This window comes from Rattus norvegicus, chromosome 14, assembly GCF_021556685.1.
Source record: "Rattus norvegicus strain SHRSP/BbbUtx chromosome 14, alternate assembly SHRSP_T2T, whole genome shotgun sequence".
NCBI classification, from domain to species: Eukaryota; Metazoa; Chordata; class Mammalia; order Rodentia; family Muridae; genus Rattus; species Rattus norvegicus.
Window position 1 is genome coordinate 34,079,667 of NC_141547.1, and position 19,862 is coordinate 34,099,528.

The 19,862-nt window shown below is 41.8% G+C and overlaps 1 protein-coding gene across 1 annotated transcript in view; it reads left to right on the top strand.

Moving 5' to 3' along the window:
- The window catches only part of Scfd2 (sec1 family domain containing 2), a 326,684-nt gene that overhangs the window by 43,239 nt on the left and 263,583 nt on the right, over positions 1 to 19,862 (top strand). The window contains 1 exon segment of the mRNA NM_001017499.1: positions 10,291 to 10,466. Within this exon segment, the coding sequence (NP_001017499.1) occupies positions 10,291 to 10,466 (176 nt within the window).

Genomic DNA, 19,862 nt, shown 5'->3' on the forward strand with positions numbered 1-19,862 from the left:
ACAGTTAATTTGTACACATCAGTTTGTAGCAAATATGGACTTGATATAAAGTGTTGAAGTTGGCTCCTTGTGCTGTAGTTGAGAGGTGGAGGCCATTTGGCATTGGAAGCAAAGGGAAGCACACTAAAGATGGTGGCCACTGAGCAGGATGGCAAGTGAGGCCAGGCCTGATGGCAGAGCTGAGAGGCAGGGCTGGAGGTGAGCGCTGCTTCCTTAGCTTCCAGCTCTTCTGTAGCTGCGCTGCTCAGTGCTGCCCATGTAGTTTGTTTTCTCCAAGAGATAATTGTAGTTTAATGAGCTTGCTTCAGTGAACTGCATTAGTAGTTTAAAGACTTAAAAGTCACTTTTCCAGTGTCAAAGTGTCACTTTCCAAACAGTTGCTGTATATCATTGTGACCTTGATATAAAGTAACCTTTCTTTTGTGGTCCTTAAAAGTATCTTGCAGAGCCTTCTGGGTTGAGGTTTTTAAATCACCGTGTAAATCTGCCTGACAGGTGTGTCTGCTTCTCTTTCATAAAGTGAAGTATGGCTAACTGTTCTATTACTTTTTCAGTGCCTGCTCTTATTGCTTGCTTAGTTGATGGGAACTGGGGAGCATTATTTAAATTTTTATGGTAGCATTTTTTTTTTGGACTGATGATTTTACTTGACATAATGGTGAAAAATCACCCCTGTCTAATTACCTGTAGTTTATTCAAAACACACAAAATATACAATGTTTATAGCATTTTCCTTTTGTAAATGCAATGCTTTCAAATGCATAAAGCACCATAGTAAAAACAGTTTACAGATAGAAGGTAAAGAAGGGAAATCCTACTTGTATCGTAGCTCACTGACAGAGGCATGTGCACTCACTGATCCTCTAAGCTTTTTTTTTTTTTTCAGTCAATTGGTTGGATTGCATTTGTTTTTTGTTTTATTTTGTTTGTTTGTTCCTTTTTATATATGGTTGTGGTTAAATTCTAAAAATGTCACAAGCCTATTTTAGAGCATTTATGTAAGCTACTCTTCTGTCACCTTCCAGTTGGAGTGTTGTTCTAGTTAGAGAAGTGGCCTGCTTCGTGACATAGCTAATGGAAGAAGCGAATTTACTGTGGGCTAGAGAAAGTGATGCTTGGTGATTGTTAGCTCATGGCCTGGGTTTGGTTGGTATTTCTTATTAGGAGATATTTTGTTTCTTTAGGTCACATGTCTTAAGTGAGAAGGAGGCATGTCCTAAATACTAAGTACAAATCTGAGTAATGCTAAGAATAAAAAAACCTTAAATTTTTTCTAATTGACAATACCCTGATCTTTAAAATAAACACATGCTGAAGCTGGGGTATGTCTCAGTAGAAGACCATCTGCCTAGAGTGGGTGATACAAAAGCAGATCTTAGAGCTTTTACAATAAAACTCCTGGTGGTGGCTTTGGTGATTCTCATTTCCTCTGAAACGTTTCTCTAAAACAGAGTCCCATGACACACATGGAGCCTTTGACACTCTGGGGACTTACTTTTCTTTATTGCTACAGTCATGATGAATAAGATTTGTATGACAGTTAAGTGGATCTCCTACCTACCCCCCCATCCCACTGCACCACACCCCACCCCTCACTCTCATTTGGTGCTAGTGATTGAGCCCAAGATTTTCTGCAAATAGGAAGGCCCTCGACCACGGAGCCTCAGCGCATTCTACCCTCGCCCAGCACTGAAGATTGAACCAAGAGCCTTGTATGTGCTCAGCAGGCTTGGCTGTCTCTTTAGAGTAACTGGAAACTGTCTTTCAGTCTCTATGCTGCTGTCATCCGTAGTGTGACACATAAGGAAGCACATGGAGAAAGCTGAGGATGTAGTCAACATAATGTGCAAATGGTGGGGGACCGACCCCACAGAGCTCACACCAATCTTGGGATCTGAACACTTTGGTCAATGTTTGTTTTCACATATTTAATACAGTAAGTATCAGCATATTGTGGCACAAATGATAATAATTTATACAAGAAGTATGTTAAAAGAATATTACATGTAATTTGTGAGATAGGCTGAGTTAATCAAGAGGGCATCAAGGAGACATTTGTCTGTATGTTTATTTCAGCAACAATGTGTTTTATTTCTGTTGCTGGTGTGAAAATGCATATCAAATTAATGGATAGTTGAAAGTTATGGTACAAATTAATAATAAGGAAACCAACTAAGACAGGGGAAAGGCTTGAATGGACACTTTACTCAAAGAAGTATTGGATATCAGATGTGCACCTGAAAAGATGATCAACTAGACGTGTCCATAGAAAAATGCAGATTGAAACCATAAGGAGCTATCATCACACACGTGTTAGAAAAGCTAAAGTCAGTGTAACTGACAGAATCAAGTGCTGGCGAGGATGTGAAGCAACTAGAACCTCTCCCATGTCGCTGTGGGATGGCTCGTTTTGCCTTAGGTTGCCAGTCTTATAATAAAATGCACTTAGCGTATGACCCTAACTGCTCACTCTTGGAAATTTACCAAAGAACAATGAAAACATAGGTGCATAGAGACACATGAAAACCTGTAAGGCTTTGCTTACAGTTTTAAGAATTGAAGATAACCCTCATGATCTTGTAATTGGGCTGAGATAACTAGATACCTAAGCTATAGTATGCCTAAAACAGTGAAGTAATATTCAGAAAGGAAAAGAAGAAAGCTATTATTTCTATTAAGAACATGGATGAATCTCATATACACTATGCTGATGTGAAAAAAGCCAGACTCAAATATGTTACATCTGTGGTTGGTGTATATGACATTCTAGAAGGGAGAAACTATCTAGAGGGAGGTCAGACAATGGCACTTCAGTATTTATCAAGGTGTAGAGTTGGAGCCATGGAATTGATGACAAAAAGGAGGCCGTGTGTTAGACTGAGAGAAATGCTCTGCGTCTAGGTTGTGGTGATGGTCACTCAACATAGTTGTCAGAACTGGAATGGAGAAATGGGGGAAAAGTGGAGACAGAGCCCACAGAGATTTCGGACCCCAGAGACCATCATCAGGGTGCAGATCTAATTTTTATTGCTCAGTTCAAGGCCTACATACAACTTTTCAGCCATAAAAGTGTGGCTATTCAATCAAGGGCCAAGCTGGGCATTACACGCTCTGCTGTCTTGCTGAATCTAATTTGCTTGCCCATGACTCTGTAGGGAAGAAGGCCCATCACCCAGGAGGATTTCTGTGGAGGCAGAGGAAGCGGCCATCACACTGGGCCTGGGTCTTTTGTTCTGTCTGACTGGTTTGCTGGGTGTCACTTTAGATCTCAGGTTGTATACATCCTGATGAGGATTTCTGGAGCATGTGCAGGAGTCCATGTGGTCTTGCATTCCCTTACACTTCTTCCTCACTAGGCTCCCTCAGATCCCTGCAACTCAACATACATGCTGCAGATATTTGTCAAAACCCATGGAACTCCATACCAGGAAAGGGTGGATTTTAACTGTATAGAAATAACATCTTCATAAACCTGGCTAGGAGAATAAGGGAAGAAGTATGAGTTCTCTCTCTCTCTCTCTCTCTCTCTCATTAGTCATGAACAAGTGAATTGTCAAGTTGTACTTTGAAAATTAAGAATGGTAAAAATCTTTACTAATCCTACAACTGATAGAGGGCTTATATTCAAAATATACAAAGAACTCAAGAAGTTAGACTACAGGGAGACAAATAACCCTATTAAAAAATGGGGTTCAGAGCTAAACAAATAATTCACAGCTGAGGAATGCCGAATGGCTGAGAAACACCTAAAGAAATGTGCAACATCTTTAGTCATAAGGGAAATGCAAATCAAAACAACCCTGAGATTTCACTTCACACCAGCGAGAATAGCTAAGATCAAAAACTCAGGTGACAGCAGATGCTGGCGAGGATGTGGAGAAAGAGGAACACTCCTCCATTGTTGGTGGGATTGCAGACTGGTACAACCATTCTGGAAATCAGTCTGGAGGTTCCTCAGAAAATTGGACATTGAACTACCTGAGGACCCAGCTATACCTCTCTTGGGCATAGACCCAAAAGATGCCCCAACATATAACAAAGACACATGCTCCACTATGTTCACAGCAGCCTTATTTATAATAGCCAGAAGCTAGAAAGAACCCAGATGCCCTTCAACAGAGGAATGGATACAGAAAATGTGGTACATCTACACAATAGAATACTACTCAGCTATAAAAAACAATGACTTTATGAAATTCATAGGCAAATGGATGAAAGTAGAAAATATCATCCTGAGTGAGGTAACCCAGTCACAGAAAAACACACATGGTATGCACTCATTGATAAGTGTATATTAGCCCAAATGCTTGAATTACCCTAGATGCACAGAACACATGAAACTCGAGAAGGATGACCAAAATGTGAATGCTTCACTCCTTCTTTAAAAGGGGAACAAGAATACCCTTGGCAGGGAAGAGAGAGGCAAAGATTAAAACAGAGACTGAAGGAACACCCATTCAGAGCCTGCCCCACATGTGGCCCATACATATACAGCCACCAAACTAGATAAGATGGATGAAGCAAAGAAGTGCAGGCCGACAGGAGCTGGATGTAGATCTATCCTGAGAGACACAGCCAGAATATGGCAAATACATAGGCGAATGCCAGCAGCAAACCACTGAACTGAGAACGGGACCCCTGTTGAAGGAATCAGAGAAAGGACTGAAAGAGCTTGAAGGGTCTTGAGATCCCATATGAACAACAATGCCAAGCAACCAGAGCTTCCAGGGACTAAGCCACTACCTAAAGACTATACATGGACTGACCCTGGACTCTGACCCCATAGGTAGCAATGAATATCTTAGTAAGAGCACCAGTGGAAGGGGAAGCCCTTGGTCCTGCCAAGACTGATCCCCCAGTGAACAGGATTGTTGGGGGGAGAGCAGTAATGGGGGGAGAGTGGGGAAGGAACACCCATATAGAAGGGGAGGGGAGGGGCTGGGGAATGTTGGTCCGGAAACTGGGAAAGGGAATAACAATCGAAATGTAAATAAGAAATACCCAAGTTAATAAAGATGAAAAAAAAAAACTAAGAATGGGAGCAGGTAGCTGAGGAGGTGAATGGTATATGAAATGAAGATGTCATAAACAAAACCTTTGATTTTGTATACTCTAGAGAGAAGGTAGATGCATACAGATAGATATATAGATGATAGATACATAGATAGGTGATATCTATCTATCTATCTATCTATCTATCTATCTATCTATCTATCTATCTATCCATCTATCTATCTATCTATCTATCTGAGTGAGTCTGAACCTTGGTAAAGAACCAGAGAAATGTATGAGGCATAGTCATTCCTGTTCTTTGTCTTAGATGCTTACCATCATACACTGATAAGAAGGCACCTTAGTATTGTTGCGTGAAAAGAAAAGGCACCCACGCTAGTGCCAGCTAATTCTTAGTAATGTGGTTTCCCCTCTGCCAGGATCTCTATGGTCCCCAACCATGCTCTGGATCCTACTCACATTCCCAGCCATCTGCCCCCTGTGGTTAGCTGTCACAAATCACCATAACCCAATAAAAGCAAAACTCTAGAGGCAGAGAGTGGGCAGCCTTGTCTAGTCCCTGACTTTAGTGGGATTACTTCAAGTTTCTCTCCATTTAGTTTGATGTTGGCTACTGGTTTGCTGTGTATTGCTTTTACTATGTTTAGGTATGGGCCTTGAATTCCTGATCTTTCCAAGATGTTTAACATGAAGGGGTGCTGAATTTTGTCAAATGCTTTTCAGCATCTAATGAAATGATCTTGTAGTTTTTGTCTTCGAGTTTGTTTATGTGGTGGATTATGTTGATGGATTTCCATATATTGAATCATCCCTGCATCCTTGGGATGAAGCCTACTTGATCATGATGGATGATTGTTTTGACGTGTTCTTGAGTTCAGTTTGGGAGAATTTTAGTGAGTATCTTTGCATCAAAATTCATAAGGGAAATTGGTCTGAAGTTATCTTTCTTTGTTGGGCCTTTGTGTGGTTTTGCTGCCCACTCTCTCTCTACCTATTCAATATAGTATTTGAAGTTCTAGCGAGAGTAATTAGACAACAAAAGGAGGTCAAAAGGATACAAATTGGAAAGAAGTGAAAATATCACTATCTGCAGATGATATGAGAGTATACTTAAGCTACCCCCAGAATTCCACCGGAGAATTCCTACAGCTGATAAACAACTTCAGCAAAGTGGCTGGATATAAAATTAACTTAAACAAATCAGTAGCCCCTCTATTCAAAGGATAAATGGGCTAACAATGAAATTAGGGAAATGACACCCTTCACAATAGTCACAAATAATATAAAATACCTCGGTGTGACTCTAACCAAATAAGTGAAATATCTGTATGACAAGAACTTCAAGTCTTTGAAGAAAGAAATCAAAGAAAACCTCAGAAGATAGAAAGATTTCCCATGTTCATGGCTTGGCAGGATTAATGTAGTAAAATGGCCATCTTGCTGTAAGCAATCTATAGGTTCAATGTAATCCCCATCAAAATTTCAACTCAATTCTTCATAGAGTTAGAGAGAAATTCTCAAATTCATCTAGAATAACAAAAAACTCAGGATAGTGAAAACTATTCTCATATATTTGGTTGTGAGCCTAGCCTTTAACGGCTGAGCCATCTCTCCAGCCCGAAAACTATTCTCAACAATAAAAGAACATCTGGGCGAATCACCATTCCTGACCTCAAGCTGTATTGCAGAGCAATAATGATAAAAACTGTATGGTATTGGTACAGAGACAGACAGGAAGACCCAGAAATGGCCATTTGATCTTTGAGAAAGGAGGTAAAAACATATAGTGGAAAAAATACAGCTTTTCCAACAAATGGTGGTGGTTCAACTGGCAGTCAGCTTGTAGAAGATTGCAAATTGATCCATTCTTATCTCCTTGTACAAAGCTCAAGTCCAAGTGGATCAAGGACCTTCAAATCAAACTAGATACACTCAAACTAACAGAAGAGAAAGTGGGAAGAGCCTTGAACACACGGGCACTGGGGAAAATTTCCTGAACAGAACACCAATGGCTTATGCTCTAAGATCGAGAATTGACAAAGGGGGCCTCACAAAATTGCAAAGCTTCTGTAAGGCAAAGAACACTGTCATTAGGACAAAATGACCACCAACAGATTGGGAAAAAATCTTTACCAATTCTACATCGGATAGAGGGCTAATATCCAATATATACAAAAAACTTAAGAAGTTAAACTCCAGAGAACCAAATAACCCTATTAAAAACTGGGGTACAGAGCTAAAAAAAATTCTCAGCTGAGGAATATCGAATGACTGAAAAGTACCTAAAGAAATGTTCAACATCCTTGTCATCAGGGAAATGCAAATCAAAACAACCCTGAGATTCCACCTTACATCAGTCAGAATGGCTAAGATCAAAAACTCAGGTGACAGCAGATGCTGGCGAGGATGTGGAGAAAGAGGAACACTCCTCCATTTTTGGTGGGATTGAAAGTTGGTGCAACCATTCTGGAAATCAGTCTGGAGTTTCCTCAGAAAATTGGAGATAGTACTACCTGAGGACCAAGCTATACCTCTCCTAGGCTTATACCCAAAAGATGTTCCAACATATAACAAGGACACGTGCTCCACTATGTTCATAGCAGCCTTATTTATAATAGCCAGAAGCTGGAAAGAACCCAGAATGGATACAGAAAATGTGGTACATCTACACAGTGGAATACTATTCAATGAATTGGACACTAATTGTATGGAATACTAACAATACTTCATAAATTCTCAGGCAAATGGATGGATCTAGAAAATATCCTGAGTGAGGTAACTCAGTCACAAAAGTACACACATGATATGTACTCACTGATAAGTGGATATTGGGCAAAGTGCTTGGAATACCCATGATACAATTCACGGACCACATGGAGTTCAAGAGAAGGAAGACTAAAGAGTGGATTCTTCAGTCCTACTTAGAAGGGGGGACAAAATAATCAAGGGAAGTAGAGGATGAGAGGGACTTGGAAGGAAGAGAGGAGGGGAGGGGAAGGGGCAGAATCAGGTATGGCAGGAGATGGAGGAGATGTACGGAGAGGGGTTCTGGAAAGTGAACAGAGGTGCACAGTAGTGGGGGATGGAGGACTGGGGGTAGCAACAGGAAAGTTCCAGATGCCAGGAAAGCAAGAGGCTCCCAGGACCCCACAGGGACGACATTAGCTGAAATACCCTACCTAGGGGAGGGAGAACCTGTGGAGACCACATCCAGAGGTTAGGCATGATCCCCCGGTTGATGGATAGGGCCATCCAACGATCTCCAAAATTTTAAGCCAGAATCGCTCCCGTCTGAAGGAAATACAGAGACTAAAGGGAAGACCATCCAGATACTGTTCCATCTGGGGTCCACCCCAAATGCAGACACCCAAACCAGGCACTACTGCTGATGCCAAGAGCTTGCTGACAGGAGCATGATATAGCTGTCTTCTGAGAGGCTCTGACAGATCCTGACCAATACAGATGCCGATGCTCAAAGCCAACCATTGGACTGATCACAGGGACCCCAATGGAGGAGTTAGGGGAAGGACTGCAGGTTGATGGGGCCTTATCTGGCATTAATAGGAGGGGAGAGCCTTGGTCCTGTGAAGGCTTGATGCCCCCGTGTAGAGTAATGCTAAGGCAGTAAGGCTGGAATGTGGGTAGGTGGGGGAGCACCTGCATAGAGTCAGGGTAAGGGGGATGAGATAGGGGACTTGGAAGGGGTTGGAAAGGGATAACATTTGAAATGTAAATAAATAAAATATCCAATTAAAAGAAACTCTAGAGGCTGAAATTTACCAGATTTATATTAGTAAATTCCCAACCCACAAAATGCCCATAGAGTGAACTCAAAACTCCATTGATGTAAACACAGGCTACACACCTGATGGGGCAAACACACCCCATTTGTTATTTCATCATCTATCTAAGAAATCCTCAATACTTATGGCTCCCAGGACTGTGTGGTTCTGGCTCCTCTTCCTCTCTTGTAGATTCCTCTCCTTCTCCCCCTCTGTCCCTCTGTCTCTGTACTCATCTCTAAAACTCTGAGCCCGCCTTCTTTTACCACTGCCCAATCACAGGCTCTCGCCTTCTCTTTCACCTGCCCTTACCTGCTTACAGACAGCAATCTGCATAGTACTTGTAATCTCTTCACAAACGTTTGTTTAAAAGGTAGATGTGATTCAGGTTTTAAGTTTCTCGTGGCCAGGTCTGTTTTGTGTGTATCATAATCTACAGCAAAAGCTACATATTAGGTGGTGTTTGCTGACTAACAGACACTCAGTTCTGAGTATCTTGGGTGAGGCTAACAGATGCCACAGGGACGACCTAGTTTGCTGCTTCCTATAGTTGCTCTGAGAATCAGAAGAGGCCATGTTTCTTTAAGCACCTGCATGTATTGAGTTAACACAGGATGGTTTATTAACAATGAAAATAACTAAGTATAGCAGTAAACAGTTGAAGTTCAGTTCCAGAGAACAGTCCACAAGCAAGGCATCGGTGAGTTCTATAGGAATGATGCATTGACTTACAGTTCTGTTCGACTCAGTGCCTTCTTTTTGTCTGATGAAGAGAATTTGGTGTGTAGGAGCCTTGTGTTAGACACCGATGACTTCAGTTATGAAGTTTAACAAATCAGGAGTGGAAGATGAGCCCATCAAGGGACCCTGAAGGAGTATATCAGCCCAGAGAGCACTTCTTCACATGTACTTCGTACATTCACTAGCAGTTCACTCTCATTTGCTGAAAACTTGTCCCATGCAGCATACAGCCTTGATCCTCAGGAATACAGTTGTGGAGTCCCTGATGCCAGTGTTGAAGGTTTCAGCCACGATTCTTACATGTTCTTTATATGTTTACACATGTTCTAACATGTTCTTTCACATGTACACATGATTCTAACATGTTCTTTATACATGTACACACAGTTAAAGAGCTTTCCATTTATTCTTTGATTCTTGTATCATATGTCATGCATACATACTCTATATTGAGATCAACAAATATTTGTGTGCCTTGATTTGAAAACTCTTTTCAGGATATTAGGAAATTATCTAATGAGTTCTACTAGCAATATGGCTTTGGCCAGTTGGCTTACTTCTTATTTTCTTTCTTGTAAAAGCAGCAAATATGATCAGCATTGCTGTGGTCTTTGTGTTTCTGGAAGAATCATTAGGAAAGATTGATCAGCTCTGGAGTTCTGTGGGCATAAGACACTGGCTTTGTTCAGGACCTCTTTGTCATTAGTTAGTCAAAGGGAAGAGAGTACACTGATAAATTTTTATGTTTCTCCAGGGAGAGTCACTCCAGGGCAGCTCATGTCCTATATTCAGCTCTTCAAGAACAACCTCAGAGCTCTTACAAATCATTGTGGGCTTCTACAGCTAGGGATGGCCACAGTTCAAACTCTGAAGCACCCACAGACTGCCAAGTGGGATAACTTCCTGGCATTTGAAAGGCTTCTTCTACAGGTATGTTGCTGTGTAAACTTAACAATATGTTACTAATTGAAGTTTTGACTTCCAGGAATACACTTTGATGTCTGTTATAATCTGAGTAATCACATTGTTGACACGTACGATTGTAGTTTGGATGAGAATGTTCCCTGTGGGGTCAGGTATTTGAATACTTGGTTCCTGGTTGGTGGCGCTATTTGGATAGGTTTAGGAGAGGGGGTCTTGATGGAGGAAGTAAGACACTGTGGACAGGACAAGTCCCAGTTTGCTTTCTCTCCTTTGTGCTTGTGGTTTAAGGTGTGAGCAGGCATGACTGCTGCTTCACTTCCCTGTTGTGAAGGTGATGGACTCTTATTCCTCTGGAACCATAAGCACAAAGAAAGCCTTGGTTATCACAGCAGTAGGAAACCAACTAATACGTGTGCTCTGTATCAGGTCCTCTAAATGCCATCTCTATAAAACATAGCGATGTCCTTCTGGGACGGATCACTTAAGAGAGCGTACAAAGCAGGCGTGAGTATCCTGGACCATGTCTTCAGAAGCCCACAGGAGGAATTTCTCTAGGGCGTGTTGTTTGGGGAGCTCATTCAGTCACAGACTGCTTAGTAAACTCACAGTATTGAGTTTACTTTGTATACTCAAGTTTCAGTAGGGGATGTTTCTGAGAATGATGTCTGTTCCTAGAACACTCTTCTCAGTATGGTTTCCAGTATTTTATATTATACAAGTTACCCATATCTTAGAGCAGTCCGTGGCTGCCTTTTGTGTAAATTTACAATAATAGTAGATAAGAATAGCTTAGAGTTACTGGCTATTCATCTTTCCTCTTCTTTTATTTATTTATTTTTTTGTTTTGCTCACTTTTTATTAATTTTTTTAACAAAATCTAGATATTAGGCTTTTAAAAGTTATATGCTAAAAATATTTCACCCAGTTTGTGGCTTGTCTTTTGATATTGATTCCTGTTTATATAATCTAGTTAATAAATACTATCCTATATGGTTTGTGTATGTTATTAATCCTTTTAGAGTCTTTTTTTTTTACTAAAAAATAACTTTTATTTTGAAATTTGATTTAAAAAATCTTGTTGTTGTTGTACTTTTGTTTTTTTAAGCAGGGTCTCTTGAGGGTTAGGTGCATCTTCTCTGACTGAACCCAGATCCAGCAGTCCTCTGCTGTATGTGTTGGAGGCCTCATCTCAGCTGGTGATGATGCCTGGTTGGTGGCTCTGTGTCTGAGAGATCTCGGGAGTCCAGATTAATTGAGACTGCTGGTCCTCCTACAGGGTCGCCCTCCTCAGCTTCCTCCAGCTTTTCCCTAATTCAACCACAGGGTCAGCAGTTTCTGTTCCTTGATTGGGTACACATATCTGTATCTGACCCTTTTAGCTCCTTGTTGGGTCTTTCGGAGAGCAGTCATGATAGGACCCTTTTTGTGAATGCCCCATAGCTTCAGTAATGGTGTCAGGTCTTGGGGCCTCCCTTGAGCTGGATCCCAGCCTGTTGCTGGATCTTCTTTTTCTCAGACTCTTTTCCCTTTCCATCCCTGTACTTCTTTCAGACAGGAAGAATTATGGGTCAGAGCTTTGACTGTAGGATAGCAACCCCATCCCTCAATTGATGCCCTGTCTTTCTGCTGGAGGTGGGGTCAACAAGTTCCCTCTCCACACTGTATGGCTTTTCATCTAGGGTTGCCCTTTGAGTCCTGAGGGCATCTCACTTCCCAGGTCTCTGGTACATTCTAGAGCATCCTCCTTCCTCCTTCCTCCCAAGGTCACCTGTTTCCATTTTTTCTGCTGGCCCTCAGACTTCAGTTCTTTTCCCCCCCGCCCAATACCAAATCATGTTCACCCCTCCCCTCACCCCCATTCACTTTCCCTCCCTTATCCCTCCCTCCTTACCCCCTTGTAGTTGCTTTTTTCTCCCTCCCAAATGGAACTGAGGCATCCTCACTTGGGCCCTTCAGCTCGTTGACCTTTTTGAGTTCTGTGGACTGAATCTTGGATATTCTGTACTTTTTAAAAAAATTATTATTATGGCTAATATCTACTTATTAGTGAGAACATACCATGCATGTCCTTTTGGGTCTGAGTTACCTCACTCAGGATGACATTTTCTAGTTGCATCCATTTGCCTGCAAAATTCAGGACATCCTCATTCTTATAGCAAAGTAGTATTCTGTTGTGTAAATGAACCACATTTTCTGTGTCCATTCTTCAGTCATGGGGCATCTGGTTTGTTTCCAGCTTCTGGCTATCACAGGTAGGCTGCTATGAACATTGTGGAACCTGTGCCCCTGCGGCATGGTGGGATATTAGGTATATTCCCAAGAGTGGTGTTGCTGGGTCTTTAGGTAGGTCTATTTCCAATTTTCTGAGGAACCTCCAAATTGATTTTCAGAGTGGTTGTACTAGCTTGCAATCCTACCAGCAATGGAGGAGTGTTCCTCTTTCTTCACATCCTCACCAACATGTGTTGTCACCTGATACCCACTCTCTCCCCTGATCAAATTCACAGCCTGCTGTGAAAAATTCAACTTGGGCTCTGGAATACAAAGCTACTGAATCAGGCTTTTAACTAGGAGTTTATTCAAAATAAACTCTTATTTACCAACAGTGATTATAATTTTAAAAAATAGGTGATGGAAGGTTTTTATAACTCTCTCCTCCTCATCCCCAGAGTCCACAGCAGTGTTGTACGTGTATTTATAGTAATTGTCAAATTATTCTGTTTACAAATGGCACAGGCTGAACCCAGACACAGAGACTTGTGATACTAATCATGGGTGTGATCATAAAGCAACTTTCTTTTCTTAAGGAATTGTATTATTTTAAATTAAATTTTTTCAGTTTTCAACTGGGGCATTGATTTTCTAAAAATTACTTTATGATTTTATTTTCTATGTGTGGGTATTTTATGTACATATATTTGAGCCCAGAATTGGGTGTTGGATCCCGGGAGCTGAAGTTGCACCTTTGTGAGCCATTGTATTGGTGCTGGGAATGAAACCCAGAGAGCAGCCAGTGCTCTCAACTGCTGGGCCGTCTCTCCAGCACTTGCACTAATTTATTTTAATGTGTTAAATTTAGTTTTAACTGATGTGTCAAACACCAACCATTGTGCATATGATAGAATACCATGATGTTTTGATTTATGTGTATGTTGTGTAGTGTTCAAGGCAGATAAACATAGCCCTGACTTACTTTTCATGATAAAAACTTCGCATGTCCTTTGACAGGCTGTTTGAAATGTGTGGTCTGCGGCCGTTCCCTAGAGCAGCTGTGCCGTGCAGCCCCAGCACAGTAGGACCGTAGGGTTAGTCTCCTTCTTAAATAAAACCTGCACTTACTGAGCTTGGCACTCAGGATGTGGAATTTCCCATTTTTATAAAATAGCAAGAAAATGTAGGGAAGCAAGCGAACCTGAGGTGTGAGTGCGGTGTCTTGTGTTGCTGTAGCACTGAATGGAACTAGAGGCACACGTCACTGAGGTTGCACGTAGCAAGTGCTCAGTCAGTAGGAACTGCCATGTGCTCTTTCAGTGAGCAAACTGCTTAAAATGTCTGTCACTCATGTCATGCTTTATATATTCTCTCCTGTACTCTGTTTTCCTAAGTTAAAATTTATTGAAGAAAAGTGAGTGCCACTCAGAAAAATGTAGCATGCTGAGTTACTGTTTGATAATGCTCAACGGCAATTTTCTTAAGTCCTCGGTATACAGTTGATGTTTTTATGCTAATTGTCACCGGAAAAGGCTTTTATTGGGCATAATATAATTTACAGTGGTTATAAAATGCTAGCAAGCTATGGAGTAGAGGAAGCAGCTGTGTTTATACTTCCTATAGCACACACTTTGTAAATATATGTCTCACTCTACTTTTGCTCTTGCTTTATATACAACTATCCAATTTGGAAAATAGTTTTTAAATGAAAAACTAAATGAATTATAAATCAACTCAAGCTTATGCAGGTATAATATTGCCTTAGCTTAAATTGTATCTGTCTTTGCAGTCAATGAAAAATAAGCACACGATTTTTAAAGTTGCCAAAGTAGTTTTTTAAGGGTAAGACTTGGTTTCTGAATCTATTAAATTTTAGATTACCCGTTTCTAAAACAAACTACGTTTAGTACTAAATAGTAGTATATCTGCCAGTCTTGCAACATTGGCGACTTTGCCTTCTGAATTCCCTGATGCTTGTATTAGCTTTCAAGCCACATGGCTTGGCAATGTATATAATGCTCATTACTGCACTGCTCTTGACTGGCTGTCACCTTGGGAGGTCCTGTTTTATTATGCCTGTTTTCAGCCATTTATAATAATTAAGAGTGAGCTTTTCTGGGAAGAAGTTCCCACCAGCCTCCTTTTCTTTGGCCAAAGGCCATGGTAGCAGAGTCCTTATGTCCCACAACATTGCTCCCATTTGCAAGCCATGGATGATGACACTGAGTAAAGACGGAGCGAGGAAGTAGAAAACAGTGATCCTATAACTCGTCCTTGGTGCTGTTCCAGAGACGAGGAATTCATATAGCATTTTTTTCTGAGGACAGTGGTAGAGTGTGCTTTTCACAAAAATACACTGAAAATAATCCCAGGGCTGGAGCGATGGCTCAGCAGACACGGGCGCCTGGCTGCTCTTCCAGAGGACCCGGGTTTGCATCCCAGTGCCCACATGGCAGTGTACAACTGTCTGCAACTTCAATCCCAGGATATGTGATGCCCTCTTCTGGCCCCCTTCGGCTGTGCTTGCATGTGGTATGAAGATGAATATATGGGCAAAACACCTGTGCACATAAAAATAACATATAAGACACTGAAAAGGAAAGAAAATCATCCCAGAGAGAGGCAGTGAGGCAGAGCAGACGGACGTCATCCTCGTAGTCTCCGCTTGGTCTCTCTTTCAGTCTCCCTATTGTCTGCTACTAGCACTGATGCTCCGTTTTCCTCTTGGACGGTCCTTCCCCAGAGGGTGCAGCAGAGCTTCGTGCCCCTCAACAAGAACACAGGAATGATATAGAAAATGTGGTACATCTACACAATGGAATATTACTCAGCTATTACAATGACTTCATGAAATTCATAGGCAAATGGATGGAACTGGAAAATATCATCCTGAGTGAGGGAACCCAGTTACAAAAGAACACACATGGTATGCACTTACTGATAAGTGGATATTAGCCTAAAAGCTTGGAATCCCTAAGAAAATATTCACAGATCATATGAAGCCCAAGAAGAAGGAAAACCAAAATGTGGATGCTTCATTTCTTCTTAGAAGGGAAAACAAAATACTCATGGAAGGAAATACAGGGACAAAGAGTGGAGCAGGGACTGAAGAAAAGGTCATCCAGAGACTGTCCCATCTGGGGATCCATCCCATATGCAGCTACCAAACCCAGTCACTATTGCTGATGTCAAGTGCTTGCTGACAGGAGCCAGATATAGGTGTCCCCTGAGAGGCTGTGCCAGAGCCCTACTGATACAGATAAGGATGGGTACACCTACCCATTGGACTGAACAAGGGGAACCCAATGGAGGAGTTAGAGAAAGGACTGAGGGAACTGAAGGGGTTTGCAATATCATAGGAGGAACAACAGTATTAGCCAACTAGACCCCACCAGAGCCCCCAGGGACTAAACCACCAACCAGTGGCACATATCTTAATTGACACAACCTGTGACTTTCTTTTCTCTTCAGTTCAGAACTCCTGATTCACTGGAGGTCACCTTTAAAGTTGACGGGCGTGAAAAGCATGCCTTTTCTCTGTCACTTTTTCCTCTCTCTAGGGAAGCGCTTTACTTCAGGTTCTTTGCTGAGAGAAGAGAACTCCCAATCATAGAAGGAAAAACCAACCTGAAAAGCTGTTTCCAAAATAATGATTTCATTACATGCATTAGCTATTTCTTGAGTACATGAGATCTGCAGACAGGGAAGCAGTGAAACCAAGGAACTACATGATTCCTTGACTTTGCATACTCTACTCTGTAATGGGCATTAGACATCACTGTTATCAGCACTGTGGTAGCCTCTCTAGGAACACAGCCTTAACAGGGTTTCCTAGGCTAGCTCAAGTGTCTCAGTGTTGTGTTAGTATTCCCCTGTAAATACACCCTAGATTCCAACCAAGCAGATTATAAGTGAATTTCATGAACTATTGATTTAAACTAATTGTGTGTTTGAGAATGGTTAGGCTGAGTTTGACTGTGATCTTACTGCTGGTGATTATGAAAGCTGAGTTGCAAGCCAGTCTGTTTGATACTGAAACTCCCTTTAACTATGTATTTCTGGAGCCTTTGTAAGGTATCAGAATGACTTTGATAATTTTTCTGGCATCCCTCCATACTTGAGAACAGGAGTTTTCAGAATATAATAGTCTATATATCCTGCTAATAAGATGCCTAGTTCCTATAAATCAGTAACTTTCTCTGTGAATATCAGAGTCACTAAAATCCACCATTTCCAACTAATTTCTCTTTGATACTGGATATACGGTGTGTGTGTGTGTGTGTGTGTGTGTGTGTGTGTGTGTGTGTGTATGATGCTTGTGTGCATGTGCATGTGGAGGCCATATGTCAACACTGAGTGTTTTCCTCTATCAGCTCCCCACCTTATTTTTGGGAACACTGTCTCTCACTGAACCTGGACCTCACCATTTCGGCTAGGCTGGCTGCTCAGAGAGCCTGCTGAGATCTACCTGTTTCTCCCTCCCAGTTCTGGGTTACTGATCCGTGCCACCACACCTGGGCTTTACATGGGCTCTGGGATCTGAATCAGGTCCTTGTGCTTGCACAGTGGAGTTTACCCATGATCCAACATAGCTTTACCCACTACCTCGCTTACATGCGTGGAGATGTCTCTTCCGGCTCTCAACTTACACTTTACCTTAGTGTTCACCCCCTCGTAAGCCTTTGATTGGACCTATGTGACTTAACTCATTTGACGACAAGGATGTTTATCACCTTGACTTCACCTTTTTAAAAACAGAATATCTTATTTTAATGTTCTTGATATGGACTCATTAAGGCATTATAATTTTGAACATTGAGGGGAGAGGGAGGAGGAGAGAGAAAAATATGAAACAATTTTCATGAACTTCTTGTGTATTTATTGAGCATGAGGGCATTGCCAGGTTAAGAGTGAGTGAATTTGTGCCAAGCACCTGATTAGGACAGGACTCACAATGTAGATCGTGCAAACTATTGCTCTGAAACTAGACTTGTCTCAAACGTGATGATATCATATGTTAGCCAGAGTTAGTAATCAGGCAAAGTAAGTTTAAGACTGACAATTTTAGTTCTTAGTGTGTTAAGGGCCTACCAAAAATGTTTGTCTTTATGCTAGTAGTCAAAGGTGCACACATGTGGGAGGGTCTTCATTGAGTGAAAAACAGGAGTAACATAACTGTAGCAGTGAATTCGTTAAACTGCTTTGGCTCCCAGTGGGCCACGCGCATGCCCAAGAGTTCTCTGTTCTCTTGATTCAGAAATGAAAGAGACTAGCTGGGCATTTATAAACCTCCCCATGGATTGCATACTGGTACAACCATTCTGGAAATCAGTCTGGAGGATCCTCAGAAAATTGGACATTGAACTGCCTGAGGATCCAGCTATACCTCTCTTGGGCATATACCCAAAAGATGCCCCAACATATAAAAAAGACACGTGCTCCACTATGTTCATTGCAGCCTTATTTATAATAGCCAGAAGCTGGAAAGAACCCAGATGCCCTTCAACAGAGGAATGGATACAGAAAATGTGGTACATCTACACAATGGAATATTACTCAGCTATCAAAAACAACGACTTTATGAAATTCGTAGGCAAATGGTTGGAACTGGAAAATATCATCCTGAGTGAGCTAACCCAATCACAGAAAGACATACATGGTATGTACTCATTGATAAGTGGCTATTAGCCCAAATGCTTGAATTACCCTAGATGCCTAGAAGAAATGAAACTCAAGACGGATGATCAAAATGTGAATGCTTCACTCCTTCTTTAAAAGAGGAACAAGAATACCCTTGGCAGGGGAGAGGCAAAGATTAAAACAGAGACTGAAGGAACACCCATTCAGAGCCTGCCCCACATGTGGCCCATACATATACAGCCACCCAATTAGACAAGATGGATGAAGCAAAGAAGTGCAGACCGACAGGAGCCGGATGTAGATCTCTCCTGAGAGACACAGCCAGAATATAGCAAATACATAGGCGAATGCCAGCAGCAAACCACTGAACTGAGAATAGGACCCCCGTTGAAGGAATCAGAGAAAGAACTGGAAGAGCTTGAAGGGGCTCGAGACCCCATATGTACAACAATGCCAAGCAACCAGAGCTTCCAGGGACTAAGCCCCTACCCAAAGACTATACATGGACTGACCCTGGACTCTGACCTCATAGGTAGCAATGAATATCCTAGTAAGAGCACCAGTGGAAGGGGAAGCCCTGGGTCCTGCTAAGACTGAACCCCCAGTGAACTAGACTGGTGGGGGGAGGGCGGCAATGGGGGGAGGGTTGGGAGGGGAACACCCATAAGGAAGGGGAGGGGGGAGGGGGATGTTTGCCCGGATACCGGGAAAGGGAATAACACTCGAAATGTATATAAGAAATACTCAAGTTAATAAAAAAAAAAAAAACAAAAAAACAAAACCTCCCCCTGACTAGCACACACTCCCCTCCAGTATTCCTGGCGTAACACCTTCTAACTCTATATTTTATCTTTGCTGCCTTGTTACCTTTTGAGCAGCCCCCAGTGCCCCCAGTAGGGCTGCATTCCCTTTCTACCTACATTGCTGGATGGTTTCTCTCCTACAGCTCTTAAATCTGATCCCTCTGCTTCAGAGTCATAGTGATTCCCCCTCTTCCCCTCTCTCTCCGTCCCTTGCCTGCCCAGTCTCAGAGTCCAGCCCCATCTCTTCATTGTCAATCGAAGCCAGCTGGGGGCAGGGACCCTCGGTGTCTGGAAGTGTGGCTTTTGGGAGCCATTAAGACAAAGCACTAGAACCAATTCCCAACACACAACCTTATTCTGGTTTGCTTGACCAAAAGAAAATAATAATGATGTGTGTCTCACTCCACAGACTCCTCTGTCCTTAGCTCTGGTCCTAACTCCGTGCTGGCTATGCCAGAAGTGGATAGGATTATTATTTTCCTTTTTCTTTTTAAGCATCTATAATTTTTTGAGGAGTACTACGAATCAAACTCAATACCTTGCACGTGCTAGACAAGGACTTTACCCCTGGGCCATACTCTTAGGTATAACATATTGATGTCTAAAAATGAAAAGAAATAATAACATTATGTAATGAAATTTCTTTTACATTATGACACTTGCTCATGTCCATTTGTAGGACATCTTAGATATAACTTAAAGACATGGTTTTCTTTTTAAAATAATATTTGTGCTTCGAAAGTTCCAT